This window comes from Quercus lobata, chromosome 8, assembly GCF_001633185.2.
Source record: "Quercus lobata isolate SW786 chromosome 8, ValleyOak3.0 Primary Assembly, whole genome shotgun sequence".
Taxonomy (NCBI): domain Eukaryota; kingdom Viridiplantae; phylum Streptophyta; class Magnoliopsida; order Fagales; family Fagaceae; genus Quercus; species Quercus lobata.
Genome location: NC_044911.1, coordinates 22072957 through 22100761, shown reverse-complemented (window position 1 = coordinate 22100761; position 27805 = coordinate 22072957). Strand labels below are relative to the sequence as shown.

Here is a 27805-nt window from a genome sequence, read left to right as displayed (position 1 = left end):
TCTCCCTTAGCTTACACTCTTGAACGCATGCAATCCGCAACTTCATGAGCAAATGGGTTACAGTACTAATCTCCTCAAGCTTACAACCATTCTCTCCCTTGTCCTATCTTTGCAATATCAAACAGCCTTCTCAAATGACATTGAAGACGACGAAGAATACGTAGTAGACTCCCCATTGTCCAATCTCAGATCGAGAAGCCGGTTCTTAGCAAGTGTAATAAAGAAAGGTACAGATTGTAATCCCATTACTAACAATGTATGTAATGGGGTATCGGCAAACAAAGGGAAGAGCCTTCTCTATTGCTGCAAGAAACATTGCCGTAATGTTCTTTCAGATAAGAACAACTGTGGAGCATGTGGGAAAAAGTGCCAAGAAGGACAGCATTGCTGCAATGGAAGATGTACTAACACTTTTTACAATGTGAATCACTGTGGAAAGTGTAACAAGAAGTGTAAGAATGGTGTCAAATGTGAGTATGGATATTGTGGGTATGCCTGAATGTTTTTTTTAGGTAAATTATTGTAAGATTTGGTGTTATGTATCTAACACTTTTTACGAACAATTTTTACGAATACAAGTTCATATATGTCAGCTGATTGCGCTGACATTTCCCGAGTACTTCTTTGAATGTAATGCTTATTTTCATGTTTAATAATCAACACTGCTATTTAAAATGCTGGCTTGTTTCCAATTACCAATCTGTTTCAATTCATTTCTTGACTCAAAAAGTTCGTAAATTTTAAACACAACTAAGCCAAGTGAGGATATCTCCGATCCCCTTATACAAAGGCAATGTCATTGTGTATATTTTTTGTCTAATGCTATATGCAAAGATATTAAATCTACAAAGTTTATATCTTGTCCTGCTACTGTCAACTTAAGGGTGGAGATAAGTTGCGTTTGTGTTTTTCCATGCAAATAACATTGCTGGCATATATAGGCACCAAGCATTGATTTACATGGTAATAATAACCAAATTAAGTTTGATGCCAACAACATCAGTTCGTTGGCAAGAGCCGCAAGATGTAATATAAGTCTTATTAAATATAGTAAATATTTTCTGTTTTTGTTTTTGTTTTTGTTTTTGTTTTTGTTTTTGTTTTTGTTTTTATATTTATTTTAATTTTAATGGGGATCTACCCCCATGAAACCCTCCAAAAATTGGCGTATGCCGCTATTTGTGGCAAACACACGGTATTGGAATTTGACTATTTGTTAGGAAATAATTGACAAACTATTGATATAAAATATTGCATGATGAAATTGTGACCTAGCATTAAAAAAATGAACTATAGGGTGCAAATTGTAAAATTTATTACAATTTGGGTGATAATTAGTTAATTACAAGTTTATAATTTAGTGTGTAAAGAGCAAATATCCTAGTTTAAGGTGGATTGCTATAGTTAACACAAAAATTCTACTAAGAGTCACTAGCGGCCCTACATTCAGTTTAAGGAGGTCACAGACCACCTTGACCTGAATTTTTTTTATTATATATAAACTTTAAAAATTTATGATTTTTTTAATCTTTAAAAAATATTAATTTGTGACCACCCTAAATTTTTTTAAGCTCAACATAATTAAATTTTGGACAAATTTTGGTAACAAACTTAGTTATAAACTAACACTATAACTCTACTCGATATATATATATATATATATATATATTTATTGTACGTGAATTTGGATAAATCCACAAATAGATACATATTCTTTTTATATCCTTCATATTTACAAAATTTCAAGAAGATTAAAGATTAATAGTTATATCATCAATCAAATCTTTAAATTTCGAGTTTTTGTAGTCTAAAATTATACATAAAAAATAAATTTATGGATAAAAAATAAATAACATACGATTGATATGAAATTTGACATGCGTTTTAAGAACATAGAGATTAAAGAACATGCAATTCAACAATTAGATTTTCAAAATTGATCTTCATATTTACAAAATTTCAAGAAGATTAAAGATTAATAGTTATATCATCAATCAAATCTTTAAATTTCGAGTTTTTGTAGTCTAAAATTATACATAAAAAATAAATTTATGGATAAAAAATAAATAACATACGATTGATATGAAATTTGACATGCGTTTTAAGAACATAGAGATTAAAGAACATGCAATTCAACAATTAGATTTTCAAAATTGATCATGTTAATTTATTTAATGAGAGTTGTAGCCTTAGGGTATAATTAAGTTTGTAACCAAATTTTGTCCTTAAACTTTAGTCCCCTTAACAATATATTAGGTCCTTATAAACACAAAAAAAAAAAAAAAAAAAAAAAATCCCAAGAAAATTTTTATCTAACTAAAATTTTGATAGAGATGTAACTTGCAACATTGGTAATAAGACTATCATGCAAAAATTTCAAAAAAAAAAAATTGTAAAAAGAAATTGTAAGACTTTATGTATTTGTGTGAGTGTGTGTTTTTTTGGGTCAATATATGAAGTTCTCTTTTAATTAAATTTTGTCTAATTTAAGTTTCTTAATGACCATCCTGGAAAATATTTCTAGAACTGCCACTACTAAGAATGTAATTGGAAGGAAATTTTTGTTTTATTTTATGATGAGTTTATTTTTGTTATATGTCATTGTGTTTAATTTAGCTAAGACATTATATATATATATATATATATATATAATGGATAGATAAAAAAAAAAATAAAGAATTAATTTAATTGATGATTTTTTTTTGTTACACAAGAATAGAAAAAAAATTATGTATGAAAAAAAAAAAAAACTTCTAATACAATAAGAGTATAACATATTGTAAGGTCACAATTCGGCTCCCAAGCTCAAAGGATCGATGAACTTAGGCCCAAAGAGCCTAATACAAAAAATTTGTAGAGAATGAGTTGAAAAACTAGGCTTTAATAAGTCAGACAAAAAGTGAAGTGGATCCAGATGACGAGGAAATGAAGATAGACTAGTTTAATCTAAAGAAAATCATCCTCGGCAAAATCTAAGAAGATCAGTTCTTATATATTTCTTTTCAAGTTTGATTACAAGTTCAATTCTTGGTTGCTACAATATTTTTCTCTCAATTTCTAGATCCTTTTCCTTCAAGGTCTTCTTTCTGTTTTATACTACCTTCCTTCTTTCATCCCCACCCTCCATATGTAGGATAGATTGCTAGTGTTGATCCTTATCCCATTAGCACATTCCTAAAATCGCCAATAGTAGTAGTAAGGCTGAAAATTACTGTTCAGGTATCACCTCCACATAAATGTGGCCAGTTGGTTAGGTGTAAAGCATTCAATGCGGTGATAACAACTTTTTCTTCAGATATTTTAGGACTTCCCTCTATCCTCTGCTTTTGTGATGCTTATCCATATCAATAGAATCTCCTAGAATATTGCCTTGGGTGGTAGACCACCCCTTCAGATCTTAGCTTTGATCGGCCAAGGAAACATTCGTCCTCGGACCACACTCTTGGATGCTTATGATCAAAACTAACCTCTTCACTTACTAACACATACTCCTCTGACAATGTTCACCCCTCCTTGGACTACTTCATATTCTCGGATTAAGCCCATGGTCCAATATATACATAGATTTATATTGCTGGGCTTAACACCCCCACACATATATTTATAAAAATAAATTTTAAAATCAAGTGAACTTTTTTAAGATAGACACGCATTTTTTTCTTTTTTAATAATGGTTAAAAATACTATTTACTAGTAACTATATATGTTGCAAGGCAGCGTGTTTAGACGGTGCGGCCCAGTCTTTTTTTTTTTTGGGTAAAGATTTGGACATTTGAGATTCATCGCTGGCTAGATGGAAAATTTGTTTAATTGAAACGTAAATGACATGCATATCGAATCATGAAATTTGGTGCAATTACGGTATTAATCCTGCAAACACAAATTTTCATCTATTTTATATGTCCCATTCATTTTTTAAGCTATTATTTTAGCAATTACTTATATTCCAAAAGATGAGAAATATTTTTAATTAATCAATTCAGCATACATATAAAATCCAATACTTACAAACGTTTTATATTGAGATATTGGAAAAAAAAACTATTGTTTATATTATAAAATATAAAATATCATTTTGTTTCTATACTCTCAATTTGTTTTATACATTTTGGTAGAAATTAGAGTAAAATCCAGTAAACTACCTTGAGATTTGACATAATGCCAAACACATCCAACATTTTTAAAAAATGACCAATTTAATCCTTTAACACAAATGGAGTTAATTTTTTCCGTTAATAACAATATTTTCACAAAACCAAATTGAAACTCAGATCTACTCTCTCTCTTCCTCTATTTTTTTTCCCCTAATCTCACCAACTCTATATCTCTCTCAACTCTCTTTTCCTTTGCATGTACAAATCTGAAATTTTTTGAATAATCCGTCATAGACCCAAAGATTCATTCTTTGAATTTTTCTCCTTTTTCTTCTTAAAATCAACAAGCAAAGCTTTTCTTTGATTTTTTTCATAATTTTTTTTAAAAAGTTAATTACTTTGCTACTTTGCGTTTGGTAGCCGAGAAAATTTGAGAAAATCAACCCCACCCTTTTCTTAATAGATCAATCAACCCTTTTTATTTGGGCAATGGGGAAAAGAAAAAGCTATTGGAAAAGTCACATCTCCTCCAAGTAGAGTTTGGCAGTCGAGAAAATCTAAGAAAATCAAAGAGAAAAGTTGAGAAAATCAATAGAAAAAGTCACATCTCCACCAATTAGCATTTGGCAACCGAGAAAATCAAAAGGAAAAGCTCCTTTAAAAAAAAAAAAAAAAAAAAAAATTCTCCTGTACAAAGAAACTCACAAAAACCCAATAACACCAATCAAGGTTCTAACTCCATCACAAAGTTGCCATCAACCCCCCAAGCAAATATCAAACTCCCAATACCCATGTTGGCCAAACCCAAGAAAGAGTTAGGTGAGATGAAGAAAAAGAAAAGAGAAGAAAGAGAGAGTCAAATTCGAACAAGCAATTGAAAAAAAATTGAGAGAAAAAGAGAAATTCAAGTGAGATAGCAAAGAGAGACAGATCCGCATAATGGCAAGCATTCGCACCGTTTGTGTTGAAGATTAAATTGGTGGTTGTTGTTGTTGTTGTTGTATTTTTTTTTTTTTTTTTTTTTTTTTAAAGTTTTGAATGTGTTTGGTATTACCCCAAATCTCAGGGTAATTTATTGGAATTTACCTAGAAGTTAATATTGTCTTTGTTATGTTTAACTTCATATCAAGTTATCCTTATTGTTTCTTCTCAAAAAAAAGTTAGCCTCTATTATTAACTCATTTACGTAAAATGCTTATATGGCAAACGGTGTACACCACTGCATACATGTAGCAAATAAAATAATAATTTCTACTTCAAAAGCTTTAAGAATAAAAAAAGCCACATAAAAAAAAAAAAACAAAAAAAACAAAAAATTTGAAAGGATGAGTTTTTTTTTTAAAAAAAAATTCAAGCTTTTTTTTCCACTTTCTACGCAGCCAAACACAACAATCCAAAAACAAACAAAAAAATTAAACTCAACGCAGAAAATGAAATTGCAAGAAAAGTTTGGAAATTTTTATATTTCAACCCATTCATCAAGCTCATCTCAATGTAAATGATCTGTTGGATGTCATTTCAACCATCTTCTCTTTCTTGCTTCATTTTAATCTCTCCTCTCATAACTCACTTTCTAGGAATCATACAATGTTTTGAACTGACTGCATACAGTTTCATTTTTAGATTCAGACCCATCCACAAAACCAAAACCTCACAACTAACAATGTCATATTTGACCTCGAAAATCCACCGTGAACAATCCTACATTGACTGCTTAGACCATCTTCTTGATCCTCTCCTCCTTCTAATCTCAACTATTTCAACAAGATCGAGGCTTATTTATGGGAGAGAATGAAGACAAAGACGCCCTTGGAGCAACTGAGATGGATTTGTAGAGATTCATCAAATAGATGGTAGGAAACCTTGTTGGCCTCTCTTTGAATGTCACAGAAATTACAAGGACTTTGAAGTTTAGCCATTTGTTGCGTCTCTTTTGTAGTTGATACTTAAGAAATTTGATTTTGAAGTTGTTTGGTTAGTGGGAAAATTATGAAAAAGAAAAGAAAATTTGATTGGTTGCCAGCATAGTTTTAAAAACCGGACCGGACTAGCCGGTTTGATCGGTTCAACCAGGAACCGGACTCTAATCTAGTTTGGTTATAGGTAAAAATCGGAAATGACTTAAAAACCGAAAAAAATAAAAAACTGGCCGGTTCAATCGAAGCATCGGGAACCAACATGGTCGAATCGGTTAATGATCGGTTGGGATTTTTTTTACTTTTATCAACCTAAAACTATGTCATTTTGACCCTAAAAACTAACCCTAAAGGACCTAAACACTCTCACACACTCTCATAGTCTCACACTCATGCCTCCCACATCTCAGACTCCCTACCTCACTCTTATCTCATCTCATCTCACTCACTTCATTCAAGTTTTAACTCAACTCAACTCAAGGAAACGCACACACGCACGCATGCCTCTCTGCCAGGCTCCCTCATCTCAAAATTTTTTTCTCCTCCTCATCCTCACGAGTCATGACGTCTGAAGCTTTGCTCCTCTGCCCTTCTCAGTTGGTTTTTTTTTTTTCTTTTTTTCTCGCCCTTACCCTCTGCCTTTTTGGAGATCAGAGCTGGAGCAGCGGTGGTGGTTCGATCTTTTTGGGTGTGTGGAGAAGAAGAAGAAGAAGAAGAAGATGATGATGATGATAATAATAATGACAATAAGAGGAGAACCTAGACTTGAGACACATACGGTGAGAAGAGAGTGTAGCGATTAGAGTCAAAAGACAGAAAAATAAAGTAACAATGGGAGTTGGTGATGATATTAATGATATAGGGGACTTTTCACTTGGGTGGGTTGGGAAATGAGAAAAAGTGGGCAGCTTAAACCTTCTCAGAAGGTTACTTTAATATTTTTAATTACAGCATTATCTAAAATTTGAGTTTTTTTTTTAATAATAAATAAATACATTATAATAATAATCTTACTTTCTTATATAAAAAAATTATTAATTATTTATATAATTTAAATAAATAATAATTAAATTATTTATGACGTCATTGGTTCGACCATCAGTCAGACCTCGGTCCAACCATAAAACTGGAAATTAGAACCTTTTCCCGTTCTTTCACCGTACCGGTTTTTAAAACCATGGTTGCTAGGAAAGTGATGGATTTTTTTGGTTGTATATTTATTTGAATTTGTGTATTTGGTTGAATTAAATTTGTGTACAAAGATTAATAGAACTATGGTTGACTTTATGTAGTTGATTTTTCGGGAAAAAAGTTGTATAGAAATTTTGTTAGAATTTCTTTCGTTAAATCCTGTAGTAGTTTCACTTTGGTTGAGTTTAATTTTTGTATCTTTGGGTTGTTGTGTTTGGCTATTTTTTGAATGCTTGATTGATCACATAAATCTTGTTTGTTCTTGATTTTTTTTTTTTTTTTTGTTGAGAATATTCTTGATTAATCTTTAATTTGTTAATTGATTAATTGATTGTTGGCGTAAATGCACTTTTAGTCCCTACATTTTGAATTTTTTCCATTTTAGTCTTTACATTTTATTTTTACCACTTTTAGTCCCTAAACCAATTAACACCCTTCATTTAAGTCCTTGAAGCACCATTTTGTCACCAAACTAATGGGAAAAACTGATGTGGTTGACGGATCAATAAAATAATGATTTGTTTTACATATGGATCAATAAAATAATGGGGAAACTCACGTGAAGGCAATCTAGCGCGCAAGGTAAAGAAAAATCCCCAAATTAGAGTTTAATCCCTAAATTAGCCTCTCTGTCTCTCGAACCATCAGCCTCTCAAACCATCTCTACCACTTGAAGCCACCATCATCATCAACCATCTCAAGATCTTCAACCATTTCGAAGTCCCTGATCAGATGGAAGCAAGCTCTTCAACCAGTTCAAGCTTTAGGAGGAGAGCTCCATTTAGGTGCTACTGTGCTGAAAAACCAGTGTTAGTCGTTTCATGGACACTAGACAAACCAGGCAGAAGGTTTTATGGCTGTCCAAACTATTAGGTATTTCAATATTTGAGTATTTTATTTAATTAATCATGTTTTTTCTATTGGGTAGTTCAAGCTTTGTTACTGTTGGTGGGTTATTGATGTTATTCTATTTTAGCCTTGGAGTTATGGGTGATTCTAGGAATCTTTGAGTTGGGTGCTTGAAATGTTTTAGCTGTGATTTTGTTCTACGCTTTGTTTATGAAGATTATTGAAAATCTCAACCTTTGGGTAATCTGCTTAAAATATCTAAGCTATTCTATGCTTTCTGCTCTAATTTTGTTTGCATTTCCCAAAAATTTGACAAATATTGGTTTTTGAGGTTTTGGTTAAGGTTTGTATGATTATAATGCTCCAATAATTGGATTTGAGTTTGGCTTTCTACTCTAATGTGCTGTTAAAAGTTTGGGTTGTTTATGGCTTTTTCAATTGCTAAGTAAAATAAATGAATATCAATTATAAAAAATAAAAAAAAAAACCCTCAACTTTTAATCATGTTGGAAGAATGTAGGTTTTGAGTATTTCAATATTTGAGTAATTAATCATTTTTTTTTCTGTGGACTTAATAGACTGAGAATTTCATATATGCTTTTATAGTCATTTGTTTAAGACACTCATTACTGTTCCTTCGATAAAATTCAAATACTTTTTTTTTTTTTTTTTGGTTTGGGAGGGAGAAGGGTTGAAAGACCAAATAGCTTCATTCATCCTATTTTTGCTGAAGTTGAGTTATTTCTTTACTATGGAGTGCATGCTTAAATGATGTTGATCTTCAATGTTAATGTTTTCTTAAAAATTAGATTGCTATGGTTATATATAAACAACAATGTTTTTTCAATTTCATGTTAATTATACAGTCCTTATCGGTCATTAAGCAGCTTGATGGAAGAAGAAATTGGTTTGCATTTCAGGTTGGGTGAAAGTGTAAATTCTTCCAATGGCATGATGATGAGATATGTGAACGTGATAAGGTGCTCATCTCAGAGCAAAGGCAACAGATTATCAGACTAGAGGCCGAGGTTGCAAGATGCTACAAGAGAGAGAAGTTTTACACTGTGGCTTTGGTATTCTTATTGGTGATATATGGGATTTGTCTCTTTAATTGTATGGGTAGTTTGACAAGTAGTGGAAGTGTTTATGTTTGGTTAGGTGGTTAGTGGAAGTGTATGTTTGTTTAGCATGTTACATAGATGGGGGAGTTTCAATATCCTATAATTGCTAATGCATAGGGCTGGCAGTGTGTAAAATTTTTGGTTAGGTAGTTAGCATGGAAACACCTACTAGTTTTTTTTTCTTTTTTGGTACCATTCTTGGAATGAAATGAATACCCCTATTTTCTAACTATGTTTTCCTATGTTGCCATTTGTACTGTAAAAGCAAATTCATTAAAGTGAAAAAGAGGGATATCTTCACCTTGTAGAGCAAAAAGAATAGAACAAGCACATGGGAAACAAGGCACAACAGAACTCTCCCCTAAATATATTCTAAAGTTAAAAGCTCAGTACAAGAGGAGACATCTTTACTGAAAATAGATGCCCTCTCCAAAAGCCCCTAGATGAATTAATGTCTCACACAAGATTAAAAAACTAATGCCCCTCCACTCCATTTCCAACAAACAAAAACCCACCTAATATAACAGTAGACATATGCCCCAGAAAGGAAAGCACATAAAGTGTTGGTAATTAGTAAAACTAAACAAATTTCTCTTGCCCACTTCTACTGTGTTATCAAAAGGAATTCAAGAGGCTATGGTCTACCCCAACTTTGCTCCACAGCTCCAATGACACCACTTTAGTTATACAACAACCTATGTTAACAATTGTAACAAAAAATTGTGTATTTTTCTCTTCTAAATCCACCAAATCTTAGTTTAGGAAGCCTCAGCATTAAGTCTACTACCACAACACAAATATCAACATACTTTCACATACCTTATCCCCCTACTACTATTACCATCTATAACAAACCCAACAAAAACAAACACAAACTCAATTGGATAAAGGCTTCCATTTCTAATAGGTACCCGAAATATACAAAAGCAAAAACCAAATTATTCACCAACAAGCACATCCCAATATTTCCAATCCTCATAAAATCCTGTACCTAGAAAACAACACACACACAGTGAACAAAAAATAGGGAACTATAGGGAAAACATATAGTTCATTTGCTAATAGCTAGGATCCACTCATTCACATACCAGCTGTTTTTTTTAAACTAGGGACTGTATTAGGTCCCAACCTCACTAGGTAAGAAAATACTTATACTGGAGAACACACTTATAATTGGTATATATATATATATATATATATATACCAAAAAACATAATGATATTCACAGTCTTCTTTCTCAAAAAAGAAAAAAAAAAGAATGAAAATAAAAAAATTGACAGCAAAATGAAAAGGCCATTACAGACTTGTGTTAAAGCAGAAACAATTAGCCAATACCCCACCCCCTGTTACTGCATAATTCAGAGCAGACTTAGGGGAATGGTTTCAAAGTTCAAACTCATGCTTAAGTAATATGTGGATTTTCATAGTTTGTGGGTAGGCATTAAAATTGTGATGTGTTAACAAAAAAATAGCTGCTAAAATTTCTGCTGCATTAAATAGAACAGCTGCTAAAATTTTTGCTGCAGATAAAACCTGCTGCATTGAAAAAGTTCTGCTGCATTAAATAAAACTCAGTAATACAAATAAAACCTACTGCATTGAAAAAATTCTGCTGCATCAAATAACATTAATGCTGCAAATTTCTTCAAATAAAAATTCTGCTGCATTGATTAAACATATATAAGGTTATCACTTTTTACAAAATAAAGGGCATTGTTTCATAGTTAACCCTATCACCATTACCATTACTTTCTACAAAACAAAGGGCATTGTTCCATAGTTAACCCTATCACTATAAATACACAAAACAAGTAAAGGAAAAATGAACTTATGCTCTCTTCATTTCCTTGGATCATGCACAGATGATTGACTCCCACCATGTCTGATTGCTTCCATGTATCTGGATGCATTCTTAAAAGCCTTTAGAGTCTCTGATGTGACCACCTTTATCTTTTTCTGCCTTGGATTTGGGTTGCTGCTGCTGGAGTTCTGATGTGCATCTAGATATTTGTGTGGTGCTGCCTAACTGGTGTGGTGCAGTTGGAGTGGAGCTGTGCTGCTGTGTATATGAGTTGATGAATGTGCTTATGTTGGCCTGAAATGAATTGGATGAGCTTGTCCTGGCATGAGGTGTTACATTTGGATTGAATTGGTGCATCATGGTTTGAGATGGTGCAAATTGAGTGGCTGAACTTGTCTTGGCTTGAGATGGTGCACCTAGCTTGAAGCTGGGCTTGTTGGACTGGTATGGTGCACTTGGAGTGGCTCGGTAAGCATGCTAGACTAAGGTGGTGCACTTGGCCTAAAGCTGGGCATGTTGGACTGGTATGATGCACTTGCAGTGAATGGGCTATGCATGTTAGATTGAGGTGGTGCACTTGGAGTGGAGCTGAAGCTATGCATGCTGGCCTATAAACAAGAAATTCACACACATTAATATTGAATATTGAAAAGCAAGTGTTTCACACACATGTCCATATATTACCTTATTAGATGTATTGGTTCTGTTTGTGGTGCCTTGCAATAATGAGTTCTCTCCAATCTTACCCTTGTAACTTCTTCTATTATGCTCTAACTTACCACAGGCCTTGCATTGCTTAGAGATGCCAGCTCTCCTACTTATTAGCTCATTAGGTTCCCTTGCTCTCTACTTCTTAGGTCTGTCAGGTGGTCTTCTTTTGATGGGAGGTTGAACTGGGGTCACACCATTAGGTCTCCACATATTCTGTCCATTGATTGGTACTATGATTGGTTTATAGTAGGCTTTGTATGTAGAGACATGGTAACATGGGTGACCATACTGCTCAGCATCTTGTCTATTGAAAAATATACAAGTGATTGCTTGAGCATAGGGTTTGCCACTTATATCCCACTTCCTACAACTGCAGTGTGTTGTGGCCAAGTCAACAGTGAAACTTTGCAGACCATATTTTACTTCAAATTGGGTTTGCCCTGCCCAACAACCTAATCATGAAACCTAATCATGAGATATAGCCTGATACATTTAAACTGCAAGCACATACAAGTACAATGAAACATTAGATATTAATTACAAAACCTGCTAAAAACAATACCAAACAATGAACCTAATTAATTGTAGGTGATCACAAAGACTCATACCATGTTAATTATAAGCTTAGACCTAAATTTAAGAATCCTATTGTTGAAACTCTCACACATATTGTTTATTATAGTGTCAGTCAAGGCATCCTTACTAAATATGTGTTTGGCCTATTTTGTTGTTGAATGAACATCTAACCAACTGTGTGCATCAGCATCAATGCCCTTCAACTCATCCATCACCCTATTAAACTCTTCTTTATAAGTTGCCTTGGTTACCCTCCAAAACAGTTCTCTGATTAGAACACCAAGATGGTTCTTTCTGAAGTTGTTGTAGAGGTTTCTGCAACAAATCCTATATTCATACTGTGGCTAGTTATCAATGAAAGTTTGCACCAACCCCTGTCACAAACAGTTCTAAAGGAAAATATGTCTTAGAGATAGATACAATGAGTAAATGAAGAAAAAAAACAACCAAATAAAGAATAAACTACACACCTTCTGTTGGTCTGACATAAACATCCATCTCCTATTCTAACCTATGTCTACAAGTAGCAGATTGATGAACCAAGTCCAAGAGTCCTTGGTTTCAGCCTCTACCATTGCATATGCAAGTGAGAAATACTCCTCATTAGGATCTCTACATACTGCAGTTATCAATTGCCCCCCTGACTTGTTCTTCAAATGGTAGACATCCAAACCAATGAATGACCTACATCCAGCCAAAAACCCCTTCTTGCAGCCCTCCAAACATATGTATAGCCTTTCAAAAGAAGGTACCCCACACACTAAATCCATCTCAGCTACTAAATCACCATTATGGAAGGTATGTACCTTCATAAGTATGGTACTACCAGGACTAGTCCTCCTTAATTCCTCACAGTACTCCCACAGCTGGTTGTACTGTTGTGTATAAGCCCCGTTAACATATTCTCGAGCCTTATCCCTAGCCCTTCTTGCTTTTCTTGCATTTATGTTTAGGGTATACTTGTCATGGACAACCTCTTGGATGTCTTTCAGCTTGATATTAGGCTGTCTTTTCACTTTCTTCATCAATTTCTTCCCAATGTATATGAAGTAAACTTAGGATTCTTATAACTTCTAGAGCAGGTGTGTTCCAATGTCAATGTCCTTAGTTGGTAGCTCCTTTCCCTTGGCACCTTTGTTAGATAAGCAACAAACTTACACCCTTCTTGTAGACAGCTCTTGCCCTCTGTAGATCATTTTTAACAAATCTGATCCCCCACCCACCATGAACTGCATAATCTGTTATAGCTTTCTTGTATTACTTAGGTGTAGTAAACAATATATCTTTCTCAAAATAAATATGCTCAGCCTTAGCCATTGGCTTAAACACAGGGAACTTCTTCACTTGCTCTTTTTTCTGTTCCCTTTCATCTCCCACATGTGTCCAATTATCATCCTCAGACTTATCATCAGTATCATACCCAAACTCATCATCAGATGATGATTCCACAAGACAACAATTCCTCACCCTCATAATCAGAGTTCATTACATCAATACCCATTTGGCCTGGTTCATTAACATCAGCATCATCCTTACTATCCCAATTGTCACCACTATCTTTAACAAAGTCCCTAACACCATAGTTCAACTCTACATCATCTTTTAGGCCACTTCCACCACCATCACTTCCCACACTATCATTACTATCACTTATATGAAAGACCTCAGGTGGGTACTTAATGATAGGTTCTTTACCTACTCTCTTTGAACCCACTTAAGAAGCAGCCACCTTAGTAGGAATATCAGCATTAAACTCAAGCTCATCCTCATTGTTAAAAGTTTGATCATTAGCATAAATGCCATCACTATCATAAAAACTGTAAAAATCATCCCCATCATGTTCACTGTCATTAGGGTGGCTCGTCCATAGCAGATCGGGAATGGGTGTGCCACCATGGCCGAATCTCCATAGCTTTCTTATTCTTCTTCCCTAATACCCATGGCTGAAAACCCATCTTCCCCACCGACCCATGGCTGAAGAGTGACGACCCATGGCTGAAGACTGAAGACCCATGGTCACACCCCATCGATCTGAGCCTAGATTAAACCCACAACCACCAATCTCCACCTCAATAACCACCATTACCAATCTAAGAGAGAGCTTTAGAGATTTTCGTTTGGGTAAGCAAAACACTAGTTCGTCGAGCTCTAGAACTTTGGAGTTTTAGAGATCTTTAGAGATTTTGATTTAAGGTCCAGTTTGTTGGCTACCACTCCGTCTGTCGCTACTCCTTCATGTCCTCATCGTGGGATGACTACCACCACCACCAGTAAGAGAGGAAAAGAGAAAGGGTGAGTCAGAGAGACATCTGAACTTTGCTGGTGAGTCAGAGAGACATCTGAACTTTGCTTTTGAAGAGAGAGAGAGAGAGAGAGAGAGAGAGAGAGAGAGAGAGAGAGAGAGAGAGAGAGAGTCAAATTGAAAAATTAAATTAAAATACTGAGATGAGCTTGAGAGAGAGGTTGAGATCTGAACTTCCTTTATTTTCATTTTTTTTATTTTTTTGAATTAAACTAAAATTGAAAAATAAAAATTATTTTTATTTTTTTTAATTTATAAAATGTTGACATGGCATTTAAAAAATGCTAAATAAAATATTTTATTAGTCATATCAGTATTTATTGTGCATACAGTACATTTCTTTTGCCAGATTAGATTTTTCTATTACTAGATTGACGGTAGGGACCAAAATAAAAACGATTTTTTGAAATTAGGGATTGACTTAGGAGCAAAATCAATTTAGGGACCAAATCGAGAATCGACCCAAAATGTAAGAACCAAAAGTGCATTTTCACCTTTAATTTAAAGAGTCAAGTCTGTTGTGAGTGGGACACGTGGCTTAAGGTTATTGGTTGTAGTTGAAAGTTTGTTATTTCTGTAACTAAAATTCTGTTAGAATTAGGAAAACTGCGCTAGTTTAGGATATTTTGCATTGATTCATCTTGTAGTATGAATAGTGAATTGCTTTGTATTTTACAGCTAGATCATCTGTGAATAAGAAATTCAATTTTCCAAAAAGTTCTTATTTTCTCTGCAAAACCTCCATATTCTGGTTTTCTTAATATTGTAGGAACTTAGGCACTTGATTTTCTAGAAAATCTGCTTTTTTCTCTCCATTTTATAGGTCATCTAATGTAATTTGATCTCTCTTCGATATATATGTTGACATCCAACAGTTATTCCTAACGAACCCGTTAACTTTCCCTACCCTATTAATGTTAGGAAGTCTCCATTATCTTTCCCACCCGATTGCAACCTTACACAATGTTTGTTTCAACAATGATATTTTCTAGAAAATAAATCATTTTCAATAAAACTATCTCATTTTTCAATGTTTGGTAGTAACTTTAAATGAGTTGAAAAACAACCTCTTAATTTCCTTTATTTAGTTTGCTTTGAGATAGAGTTATTTTCCAAAAAAATTTAGTGGAAAACAATCTCTAAAAATAAATCATACTTTTTATGTTGACCAAAGATAGTTTTCTTTTGACTTATTTTTTTTTTTTATGCTACCAAACACTGGAAAACACGGAAAACTATCTTTACACAAGATTTTTCATCGAAACAAACGGAGCATTAGTTCATTGTACCAAGTACCATCTTTATGAGGCAAGGATGTCTTCTTCTTCTTTTTCTTTTTCTTTTTTTCTTTTGGGAAAAAAAATATTATTATGATAGTCAATATTAACAAATACAATTTGTTTTCATTATCCCTCAGCCTTCCCCCACCATAGGTTGACATTCAAGCTAGCAAATAGTGTTTAAACTTGCTGCAGCTTCTGGTTTAGACCGCCCTTAAGAATCAGAATTCCCAGTTTGGGGGCGGATAACAAGTCACTTGTATGGAAACAACCAGTTCCATGAATGATCTGAGAATGTTACCTCATGCTATAGATATCGAATGAGCTCGACCTCAAATTTTCCCTTCCGTGTAGACCTTATTTCTCCTATCTGAATCAAAGTAAATTATAAGATCCAAAACACCAGCCTATATACTTAAAAAGCCATTCCGTTGGCCAGTGGTTTCATTTGAATTTAACTACTCACCTTTAATCTTCCTCTTCCACTAACGGAGACAATATCACCAGTCTTGAGTGTAGTGTTGTTTTTAGAAACAGGAATCCAATTGATACGCAGCTCCCCCTTACTACACACAGATTGAGAACTTTCAAATGCATATACTTCTATCCTTATATAAGGCTAGAAGCTACTGTATTTCAGTTAAAAAAAAGAAAAAAGAAAAAGGGGCCAAACAGATTGCTACAAATCTAAGGTGGACGATGAAAAATTAATTTCCTTAAACAGGACCGTATCCAGCTACTATAAAAAATATTATACTAGGAGATATTGCTATTGAAGAAGTACGGATGTGGATTCAGGTTTGGGTGCAGGTGTGGGTGCAGTGTGGCAACACGGTAATTTTTGAAAAAGTAAAGTGCGGCGGGATATATTTATTAATAAATTATTAAAAATATTTTTATTTATATTTTCTATATATACCTAAACATATATATATATATATATATATATTTAAAGGAACGTATTTTTTTTTCATATAATGATAAACATATACCAATTTAAGAGCAATAGTATAATATAGATAATAAAGTCTTTATAAATCCATATCATAATTTAATATATTAATTTTTTTTAAGAATAAAAATATGTTAGCCTTCAAAAAAAATATATTAGCCCTCATAATGATAATAATATATACTACCTACTACCATTTAAAACAAAAAACAAAAAAAAATAAAAGAAAGGTAAAAAAGGGAAGCCCATTAAATTTTAAAAAGAAAAAAATTGAAAAACAAAAGTTATTAGCCACGTGGTTGGTATGTGGGGAAACAATAAAACCCACTAGGCACTGTCTTTCAACCCTTCACTTCACTCAGTATTAAGTAATGACCAGGTCATGTGGGGCACACAAACTAAGAAATTAAAAAGACAGAAAACAAAGAAGATGAAAACAATCATGCCAGAAGCTTATTTGTAGAACACAAAGAAATGCAATGCAGAAGAAAGAGACGATGAAGAGGGTGGTATGATTTTCCCGGCTGAAACAGATGACCACCGCACGCCGCGTCGGGTGCGGGTGCGGGTGCGGGTGTGGCGGCCCTAGAGCCGCACCCGTGCTTTAGTAAGAAATAATATTTGCTAGTTGTCATAGTGAGCATAATTCTGGAAGGGAAAGAGATTGAAAACCAGTTTGGGGGATATTTAAAGAGCGGGAAGCATAAAGAAAATTATTAATAAATCTTTTCAACATATAAAGCCCATAAAAATATCTGTGCATGAAAGCCTTTATCAGAATCACAAGAAGACAGTCATAATTTTAATGTCTATATAAGTGGAAATTTTTTTATAAATTGAAATTCTTAAGACAATGTGGTTGATTCTGACAATGAAAATGTGCTGATACATTAATGCTACTCCCTTCATACATGCCATTCATATATGAACAACATTTAACATGACATAAACTGTCATAAGCTTCCAATTGACTTAATAGATGCATTGAAAGTGAAGATCATCTTAAGACTGAAATGATCAGTAACCATGTGAAAACACCCAATTTGAGTAGAATCTAACACAGACTAACCAAAAAGATGGAAGTCATGGGGGACAATAGTTGCGTAAAAGATAGGAGAAAGGCTGGCAGGATGATTCAGTGATGTGAAAGAATAGACAACCATAAGACATGTCACCAAAATGATTGATTATGCTACAACACTCTGAGAACAGACCTAACTGTGTATGATTTAGCAAAATATATGGCCCAGTAAAGATAAAGTGAAAAAAGAAAAAGAAAAAAAAAAAGACAACCCCAACTAGTTTTAGTAACACTTTGTCAGGTCTGAATCGGTTTAGGCAAGGAATTCAGTAAATAAGTCAAACAAAAGATCACAGCCCACTAAGCAGCAAACCAACAACACAAGAATCCCTTTAAAAAAAGTAATATATAAGATGCCAGAAAATGTCAAAACATAGAGATAACAGTATATTCAAGTGACAGCTTGCATTAATGAAGAAGGTGGTACCTGACCGAGTCAACAAGTTTTGATCGCGAAATCTTAAATCCTGCACTAGCCAGAGCATCAACCCTTAGAGATGCTTCTACAGTTTTAAATGTTTGGGTCCTGTCAAGAGAAGAAAACTAAGCTTGATTCTATGCTAGAGGAGAATTATTTAGAAACTGAAAAAAGAAAGATTATCAAGATAATGACTGGCAACCTAGGTGCTTCATAATCAAGAGAGATCAATGGTATCTTCGTGCAAGAGACTGGAACATTACCAACCTGCAAGAAGAAAAGAAATCACAAACACAAGTAGTATGCAACTAAGTACTTCTTTGTTTTCAAGTCCAGTGGCTATAGCCCATTCTATATTCAAATCTTTTGAGGAATGTCATAATATAAAGGTAAAACATAACTTCTAATGCTATAAATTCCAGAACCAATTTATCTAAACTCAGGTGACAAGCATATCAATTCTAATTAAGATGAGTCCTAAAAGACAAAAATAAATAGAAAATAATAATATTCTTTTTCAAATTGGATGTTTACTGATAATGAAAAAGTAGTCCCAGAAAAGCAGTAGAGATGAAGTAACAGTACCTTGTCTAATGACAATATAATAAAGTCAACAAGTTCTGGAACAATAATTATTTGAGCTCCCTTCTCTCCCTGAGCAGTGAAAATTTAACAAGAAAAAAAGAAAGCAAAGGTCAAACTCCACTCAACAAAGCCCTTTATCCAACTATTGACTATTGGGAGATGACTAGCTATTATAAAAAGATTAAAAAAAGAAAGAAAAACTAAGACAAGTAGATGTAGTTTTTCTTTTGTCCAAAACCAACTGGGTTTTGAATATTGGAGATGATTCTACCGTCCAATTTGGAAAAGGGAATATGATCAATCAAAAAGAAAGGAAAAGAAGAAAAGAAATGGAGTCCCAGCTGAGAGTTATAAAGTGATTTCTGCAGCCAACAAACAACCCATCAACCTTGTATACATCCAGAACGATAAGGAATACAAGTGTCATACAATGAAATGTCCCAATTGAGAGCCATCAAATTATTAATTCCCATCTCAAATGTCTTGTTATTTAGAATACCTAGTAAAAATATATCTCATGTTCAATTTGCAAACTCTCCTACTTTCCAAAAGTGATCAGATCCCTATAAGCTACAAATGCCACTTAAGACATGAAAATTTTCAACTTTTTTTTTCTTATTTCTTTTTTCCTTTTGTAAGTACCAGTGTGCAGCCATGAGACACAGACTTGACATTATAGAAACCCTGACATGGCAAACTTTTATAAATCTGGTGAGGACATGACAGCATATGTATCTACAACCCTTTTATTTTTATCACATTGCCAATGTTATCATAGTTTACTCTCTCTCTCTTTCTCTCTCTCTCTCTCACACACACACACACATACATGTTAGAATTACATCTGTTTCTGGCATAGAAAAAAAGTTCTCTCAAACTGTCCACGGCTCATATGATATGTATAAATTACCAAAGCATGTCAAACATGTCCATCACGACGGGGGCATGACCATGGCTCCTTTAATGTGTCCAAGCTATTTCGGCAGTACAAACATAACTTGAGATTGATTATAAAATTAGTTTTTAAAAGGATTTTTTCTTTTGAAAAGTAAGTATACAAGAGAGTAAGATATAAAAACCATAAAACCCACTATCACTCTCATCCAAATGAAAAGTTATCTTCGAAAGGAATTATAATTAGACTTCTCCATACAAGTGGATTTAGCCTAGCCCCCATTGGTGAAGGGAGTGTTGAGGCTGGGCTAAGTTTTTATGTTCAAATATTAGAAATGGAGGGGGAGAGGAGGGGAGGGAAGGGGCTTGGAAATGAGCTAAGCCTTCTTCATGGTGCAATGTAGTTGAAATTCAAATAGTGCAGTTCCATACACAAACCTTCCTAACTAGTAGAAAAGCAAAATAGTATCCCAAATGAAAATTCAAATGATACCTGCAAGATAATATCCCCGAGTTTCTCCCTGGCAATCCCTTTATTAAGAATTGCACCAAGGAAGTCACCATGAGAACAAGGTTGAAACCCAAAGTTTCCTGTGACACTGGAAAAGTATCCATAAAACATAATTTAAGCAGAGGCTTCAATTAACTTACATGGTGGAGAAAAAATGGTGGAGCTACAATATAGCTTACCTCAATGCTGCAATTACATCTGGATCACTTGTCAGGACATCTGGATGTCCAATAGAAATCCGGCATCGCTCAGCCTAGAACATTTTATAATTTGAAAGATACCTCAATCTGTAGAGAAGATGAAATATGTACGTATATACATAAAAGTAGAACTAATCCATTTTAACCTGTGGGTAACCTCCCTGAGCAACTGCTCTAATGTCAGATAGTTTTTCCAATGCCAGCATTGACTCCTTGAGCACTGGTGGAGTAAGAAAATTTGTGTGAAGAACTTCTCTTCTTGATGATGCTCGTCTAGCCTATAATAAATGCAAAAGAAATGGAGAAATTAAATTAGGCTTTATTTCATGACTGACTCAATCCATTGAATTCTGTATTAATGCAAATTTTTATTTATATATTTTTAACATTATTGTCCTTTCTACAGAAGATAAAAAATTAAAAAGGAAAAACAGAAAAATTAAAAATAAAAAGCAGATGCCCTTCAAAGGGAAATGAAGGCAGATGTTGTATGATGTTTTTTTTTTCTTTTTTTCTTTTGACAATTCGATGGTTGGGGGAAAGGGGATTTGAACCTTAGACGTCTCCATTAGAAACACTAGGATTGTATGATGTATTTATTAAAGGTAAATACCATTTCAAGAATATGTTTCACTTCTTCATTAGCACTTTTCTCTTCACCCTTTATGGCTTGTGCTAAGTGGCATATTTCTGAAGCTATATCACAGAGCATCAAAAATGTTAAAATAATCATCACATTATTCAGGAAAAAATAACAAACAAACTTATAATCTAAAAACCATTGAACCTAAGAGAACAAAATTAAAAGCTTTTCAAGTACAGAAGTAATAAAGAAAGTTTTGCCTAATTTTATCACCTCGAAAGTATTCAAGCACACAGGTTAACAATGAGGCCTTAGCCACACATCAATCATAAAAATGTTCAAAGGATAAGGTTTGCACTAATTTAATTGTTGTTGAGAAGCTGGGTTTTTTGCAAAATATAATAAACTTATCAGTACTTCCAAATATTTGACATGCAATATTCCTTGATATGGATTTCTGGATATGCTAGAAACTCTTTGTAAGTTACCCCAGTACATAAAAGTGTATAAGGTTCTTGGTGGTATGCTGGGCAGTGCTATCTAGGCCTGTCAAGGGACAAATTTCATCAAAGCAGTTGGATTTTTATTCCTAACTGCCTCATTGTTTATTTATACAAATTTCTGTTGGTAGGTATTGTCCTGAACTAAGGCTGGTGTTACCAGGATTGGCTTTTCTATATAAGCTTGGTACTTAAACCTTTGGCTTAGCACATTAAACAATAAATGCACTCCTTGGAAAGCAGAGATGAGTCAAGCTTTTAAAACAAGAAAGCCCTTGCAGCTTCAAGCATTCAGAAACTACAACATATAACCAGTTGTCACAATATAGGGTTCATTTTCTCGTTTCAGCTTGAATTTGCTGATTTTGAACCCAAAAAAAAAATCTATAAGTCAGGCTTTTTATCAAACACCATGCTACCATTTTGTCAATTCACCTTGTTCAGTAATACCGTTTTACAATTCATGAGGATAACTAACATACTTAAACTTCAAATGCGTTTCCAACGAAAATACAATAATTATAATTATTCTTACTATTAGCATAAATAGGATTTAAAATACATGGTAACTTAAGACTATGCCACCAATATTCACATAAATTTAGTGTGCAACGGAATGTACAATAAATTACGTGTTTCAACTATTCAGCCAAATGGGTGTTCGAAAATCACATAATTTTACCACAAATCATACTAATAAAGAGTATAGCACAGGACAGCAAAGCCACAGTGCGCACCTGAAGAAGTGAGAGGATGAGGGAGAGTAAAAGAGCGGAGGACTTTGTAATGAGAGAGCTTGATGATGATGTTGTTTTTGTTGATACCAAGTCTATGATGAGAGCGAGCAAGAGCTAGAGCACAAGTTGCACGTCTTAGAACCCATGGTGCTGCCAAGCCAATGGCAGCCATGGCCGATGTTCGCAGAAGAATAAATTGTCACTCCAATTCAATTTACATTCAGGGTCGTTTGTTTTGGATGTAAATGGTTTCAGAAAATCATTTTTCGTAAAATAAGCTGTTTGGTTGGCTTTGAAAATAGGGTTTTTCAGAAATGCTTTTCAGTTGACTTTAGTGTTGGGTGTAAAATGATTTTCGTTTTTATTTTACCTTCAAATATCATTTTCTGGAAAACAGAGAGTGTAAGGTTGAATTTATTCAACCATCTAATTGGCTTTATTCCGTGCCAAATTTGCTTGTAATTCAGCATTTAGTAACCCTGTATTTAGGTGGGTTTGATGTAAGGGTAGTGAGTGAGATAGAGTGAAGTTTGCTCAAGAGTGTGCAAGAAAACAGAGTGTCGCGGCTGGGTCTCGCGGGTGACTCGCGGCTTCAAGCCGCCAGAAGCAACCTCACGTGCCAAGCATGCTGGAAGGTGAACAGTCTGCTAGTTGGAGCACTACAGGACAAAACAGGACAACTGGCCATACGGTTATCTCGCGACTGGATCTCGCGACTTAGTCAAGCCGCGAGGTCAAGCCACGAGCCACCCCTGTTTTGTAGAATTCTGACGTTTCACATTCCTCTCCACTCCAAGTATAAATATCCCTATTACCCACGATTGAAAGAGAGCTTCCAGAGAGAATTTTGAGAGAGAAACCCTAAAGAAAAACCAGATTGTTTCACCCACAATCTCTACCTTAGAATCTCTTCAAATTCCTCAACTCTCTTCCTCTCCATTGTCAAATCCTTGAGAGGCATTATACCAAACCAGGTTCTCACCATCATCATCATTGTGAGTCTGTTGTTTGGATTTCTGGGAAGTAGTTAGGAAGGAACCAATCTTCATTGGTTGATGCTACGGTCTAGTAGCGGAATCCGGAAAGCTAGAAAAGAAAAAGGTTCGGCGCAACCTCGTTGGAGCAAGAAGCTTGGAGGGCTTAGGTGCACTGGGTAGATTAGGCTTGGAGGGTCTATTGCTGTCCTTGTATCCCAACTATATTTTCTAGTGGATTGATTACCGCTTGGAGGGCGGCGGAGAGGTTTTTCGCCGAGGACTTCGGTTTCCTCTTCGATAACACATTGCGTGTTGTCTTTGTGTTTGCATCTTCCTTCCTCTATCTTTGCCTTTAAATTATCTGCTGTGGATTTTATTTTGTTATGGCTTAGATAGTATTTAATCAATTTCGTATGATAGCATATGTTAAGTTTCCGCACACTAGTTGTTTGACATATTGCTTGAATTGATTAAGTTGTTATTTGGGGGTCTAAACGTTCAAAGGTGTTTTTACACGTTTTTGAACTTTCAGAGAGAGAGAGAGAGTGAGAGTGAGATCGCGCCCGCATGCAAAGAGAGAGAGAGAGAGAGAGAGGGGAAGAAGAGAGAGCCCATCGTCGGCGACCCACAAGCCTTCGATTTCGCCAACGACCCAAAGACTTTGCGCCACGAACCCACAAACCAATCTTCAACTTTGTCGGCGAACCCAGATCACGCCACGAACCCAGAGCCTTCGAGCCAGAGCCAGAGCCTTCGACCCACCGATCTTTGACCCAGAGCCTTCGACCCACGAGCCTTCGACTTCACCGGTGACCCAAAGCCTTCGACTTCGCCGGAAACCCACGAACCGATCTCTCTCTCTCTCTGTGATTTTGATTTCTGTGTGATTTTGATTTTTGTTGTTGTTGTGGTGGTGTGGGTGGTGGGTTTTGCTTGCTTGCCGTTGGTTGTGGCTTTTGATTGTCGGAGTTTGCTGCCGTGGGTTGAATTGGAGTTTTGGTGGTGTGTGGTGTTGTTTCGGTGGTGGGTATAAATTTCGGTGGTTGTGGGTTGTTGTTGGTGGTTGCAAGTGATGGTTATTTGGCTGTGATTTGTTCTGTGGATTGGGATTTGGCTGTGATTTTGAAATTTTTTGTAATAAAATTTGTTTAAATGCTGAGAAAATAGCTGAGAAAATGTGAAAAATTTGTAGGAAAATAGCATTTTCAGAATAGAACCAAACACATGAAAATATTTTCTACAACAATTTTCATAATGCAACCAAACACTTGAAAATATTTTCCTTTCCTGAAAATAGCATTTCCGGAAAATATTTTATGGGAACCAAACACAGTCCAGTCAGTCAGATCTTGCCACTTCAACACTTTACTGTGGGCCCTTCGTGTTTGGTCGTCCCGATCAAATAGTGATTAGCACGGAGAAAAGTGATATGCTTGTCAATTCAATTATTTTAAAACTATTGTGTTTGCAATATTACTAACGAGTGCAATTAATTATCTGATATGTTTGGGTAAAATCTTCTCTCAAGGTATGATAATGGGAGAGGAGAGGAGAAAATACTACAAAAATTTCTCTCTTAAGAATTAGTAGCTCTCTCTAAATTATAGGTGCTTTTAATCTATGAAACCCTCAATTTCTCTAAGGTTTTATATTTGATCATCTCCTTATAATTTTGTGAGTAATGAGGGTTATATATTGTGAGTGAAGGCTAGGAGGGTCACAAAAAGTACAGCTATCAGAGTGCCCAACAAGTTACAAGCAGGTTGGCCTACCTACAGACTAGTTGCCAATCGCCTGGCATAATAGAATTTTAGACCTTAGCATATGCTCCTCACATGATCTATAGCAACTTGATGTAGTCGCCAGCTAGTTGCCAGAGTTGCTATCTTGAGCAAAACTTCACCATTGTGAGACTAAACCCATTACATTAAATCTTACAAAATACAAGGAAATAAATTCATGAAAAAATAACAATTTTTTCATGGAATAAAGCCAACATAAAAGGTTATGGAAAAACATAGCTTAACAAGACCGATGTATATTTGGGCTTTTGGATTTTATATTTATATTTAGAATTTTGGTTTTTCGCTTATTCCTTTTCAAAATTAAACCTCATCATCTTAGAATTGAACCTAAAAAAAAAAAAAAAAACACCTAAAGTATTTGGTGTTTATGTGGCATCACATTTACGATTTTGTTGTTTTAAAAGATTTAATGGACCGAGCATAGGGAGGCATGCTTTCAAAATGCGTCTTCATCTGAATTGAATTAGGCATGACTTTCATAAATAAATGAAAAAAAGATTAATGGTCCGCAGCTGCACACAACACTAGAAAATTGAGCAAGAGGGACAAAGACAGAGGGATTATGGGTTTCATTGTGACTGTGGAGTGTGTACTGTGAAGTTTTTTTTTTTGAAACTGAAACTGAATTTTCATTAAACTGAAATTGGAGAACAACAGAGTACAGCAAGTAGGAAAGAAAGAGCTAAAAACAATAAACAAAGTTAACACTTAGCTCTATCTAACAGTAAAACATGCTGAATGACAGGCGGCTCAATTCCTTTCCACTGCTGAGAAGAGCCTGAAGATTTAGCTAACTGAGCCAGCTCATGCGCAGCTCTGTTGTAGTCCCTTTTCAGATGTCGCATTTTCCAGCTTCGAAAAAACCGCAGCAGCTCCAAAGAACCTTAGATGACCATCCCAAATTCACCATTACAACTACTCTCGTTAATAGCGTCAACCACTTCACAAGAGTCAGATTCCACAATAATTCTTTGAAGCTCCATCTCCCTAGCCAACAGAATCCCTTCTTCTACTGCAAAAGCTTCTGTAACAGCCGCCCCATAGTTTCCATTTAGCACCTTACTAACCGCAGCAACAGCCATCCCCCTACAATCTCGAATAACTACACCCACAGAGGACCTACATCCAATCCCAGCCGTAGCACCATCAACATTTATCTTATATACATCCGGAGGAGGTGCTGCCCAACCAACATCTGGGGCTTGTTGCTGTTGAGCCCGACAAAACAGAACTGCATTTTTGTAATCCTCCTGTGTACGCCTCGCCAGGTTCCAAATTTGAGAGTGGGGACTGCTTTTAGACTCATGAACCACTTGATTTCTGTTAAACCAAATAGCCCACGCAGTAACAAAGAGAGTCTCAAGGTCATTTGGAGAGCCAGCATCTAATATTTCCACTGCTAAATCCACAAAGCATCTGTTCACAGCCAGCAAGTTTATTGGACAATCCTACCCATTCCACCACACCTCACAAAGCTTATTACAATAAATTAAGGCATGGCTAGAGCTTTCAACAGCCTTTTCACAGAGAGGACATTCAGCCCCCACATTTAGACCTCTCTTAGCCAATTTCAGCTTAGTGGGCAGCCCATCCATACAAGCCTTCCAAGCAAAAATTCTAACTTTGGCAGGGAGCTTGAGTTGCCAAACCTTCTTCCATAAGCGAGTCCTAGAGTCACCGCTTGAGCATTCACCCTCCTCTGAATTTTCCACAATAGGAAGCGCAACATAATATGCATTCCTAACAGTGAAAACTCCCCATTTGTTTCCTAACCAGATTATGCTATCTTCCGGTAAATTATAGCTGAGGGGAATGTTAAGGATGGTTTCAGCCTCAAAAGGAAGAAAAAACCTCTTAACCATCTCCACTTTCTAGTGCCTTGTTTCTTCATTGATTAGCGATGACACCATTGGAAAATCTCCAATATCTTGTAGAGGGGAGCATACTTTGTAAGTATTGGGATTAGGCAGCCACTTGTCTTCCCAAATATGTATCATCTTCCCATTGCCAACTCTCCACCTTACCCCCTTCCGAATAACCTCCAAACTATTATAAATGATTCTCCACGCGTAAGAGGGGCTGCTTCCAAGCTTTGCACCCAAGAAATCACCAAAAGGGAAGTACTTGGCTTTGTAAATTCTTGCAATCAATGAGTTCGGGTTCATCATAATACGCCATGCCTACTTCGCAAGCATTGCTAAGTTGAAGGCTTGTAGATTGCGAAAACCCATCCCACTATCCAATTTTGATTTGCACATTTTCCTCCAGCTGACCCAAGCCATCTTTACCTCTTGATCTCTCTGACCCCACCAAAAATTCCTCTCCATTCTTTCTAAGTCTTCACAGAGTCCTTTCGGAAGTTGGAAGCAAGTCATAGTATAAGTAGGGATTGCTTACATGATTACTTTAATCAGAATTTCCTTTCCCCCTACAGAGAGCTTTTTTCTTTCCACCCAGAGAGTTTTTTTCCAACCTTCTCCTTAATTTCTGCAAAAACCTGGTTCTTTGACTTTCCTATGACTGATGGGAGCCCAAGATATTTTCCTTGCCTTAGTTCTTGCATTGGTCCTAAAATTTCCAGGACCTCTCCCTTTGTTTCAACTGGGGTATTCTAGCTAAAGGTCACTGAAGACTTATCCATATTGATCTTTTGCCCCGACGCAGCCTCAAACCGCTCTAGAATTTCAACAAACTTGCTGACCTCCTCCTTTTCAGCCTTAC

General features: G+C 35.3%; 3 protein-coding genes across 3 annotated transcripts; 1 reads left to right on the top strand and 2 right to left on the bottom strand.

The window, feature by feature from the left end:
- Nucleotides 1-52: 52 nt before the first annotated feature.
- Nucleotides 53-499, top strand: LOC115956607 (protein GRIM REAPER). Its single transcript, XM_031074932.1, has one exon. The coding sequence runs from the start codon at nt 53-55 to the stop codon at nt 497-499; it is 447 nt and encodes a 148-aa protein (XP_030930792.1).
- A 15396-nt stretch (nt 500-15895) lies between these two features.
- Nucleotides 15896-22697, bottom strand: LOC115957638 (putative RNA-binding protein YlmH). Its single transcript, XM_031075931.1, has 10 exons — nt 22303-22697; nt 21096-21178; nt 20629-20760; nt 20462-20535; nt 20265-20370; nt 18878-18946; nt 18495-18559; nt 18302-18400; nt 16308-16407; nt 15896-16211 (listed from the first exon to the last, which is right to left on the bottom strand). Exons 1-10 carry the CDS (start codon nt 22472-22474, stop codon nt 16149-16151), a joined length of 963 nt encoding a protein of 320 aa, XP_030931791.1. The 5' UTR covers nt 22475-22697; the 3' UTR covers nt 15896-16148.
- A 3271-nt stretch (nt 22698-25968) lies between these two features.
- LOC115956606 lies at nt 25969-26946 on the bottom strand. Its single transcript, XM_031074931.1, has 2 exons — nt 26568-26946; nt 25969-26480 (listed from the first exon to the last, which is right to left on the bottom strand). The coding sequence occupies exons 1-2, from the start codon at nt 26944-26946 to the stop codon at nt 25969-25971; spliced, it is 891 nt and encodes a 296-aa protein (XP_030930791.1).
- Between the last annotated feature and the right edge of the window lie 859 nt (nt 26947-27805).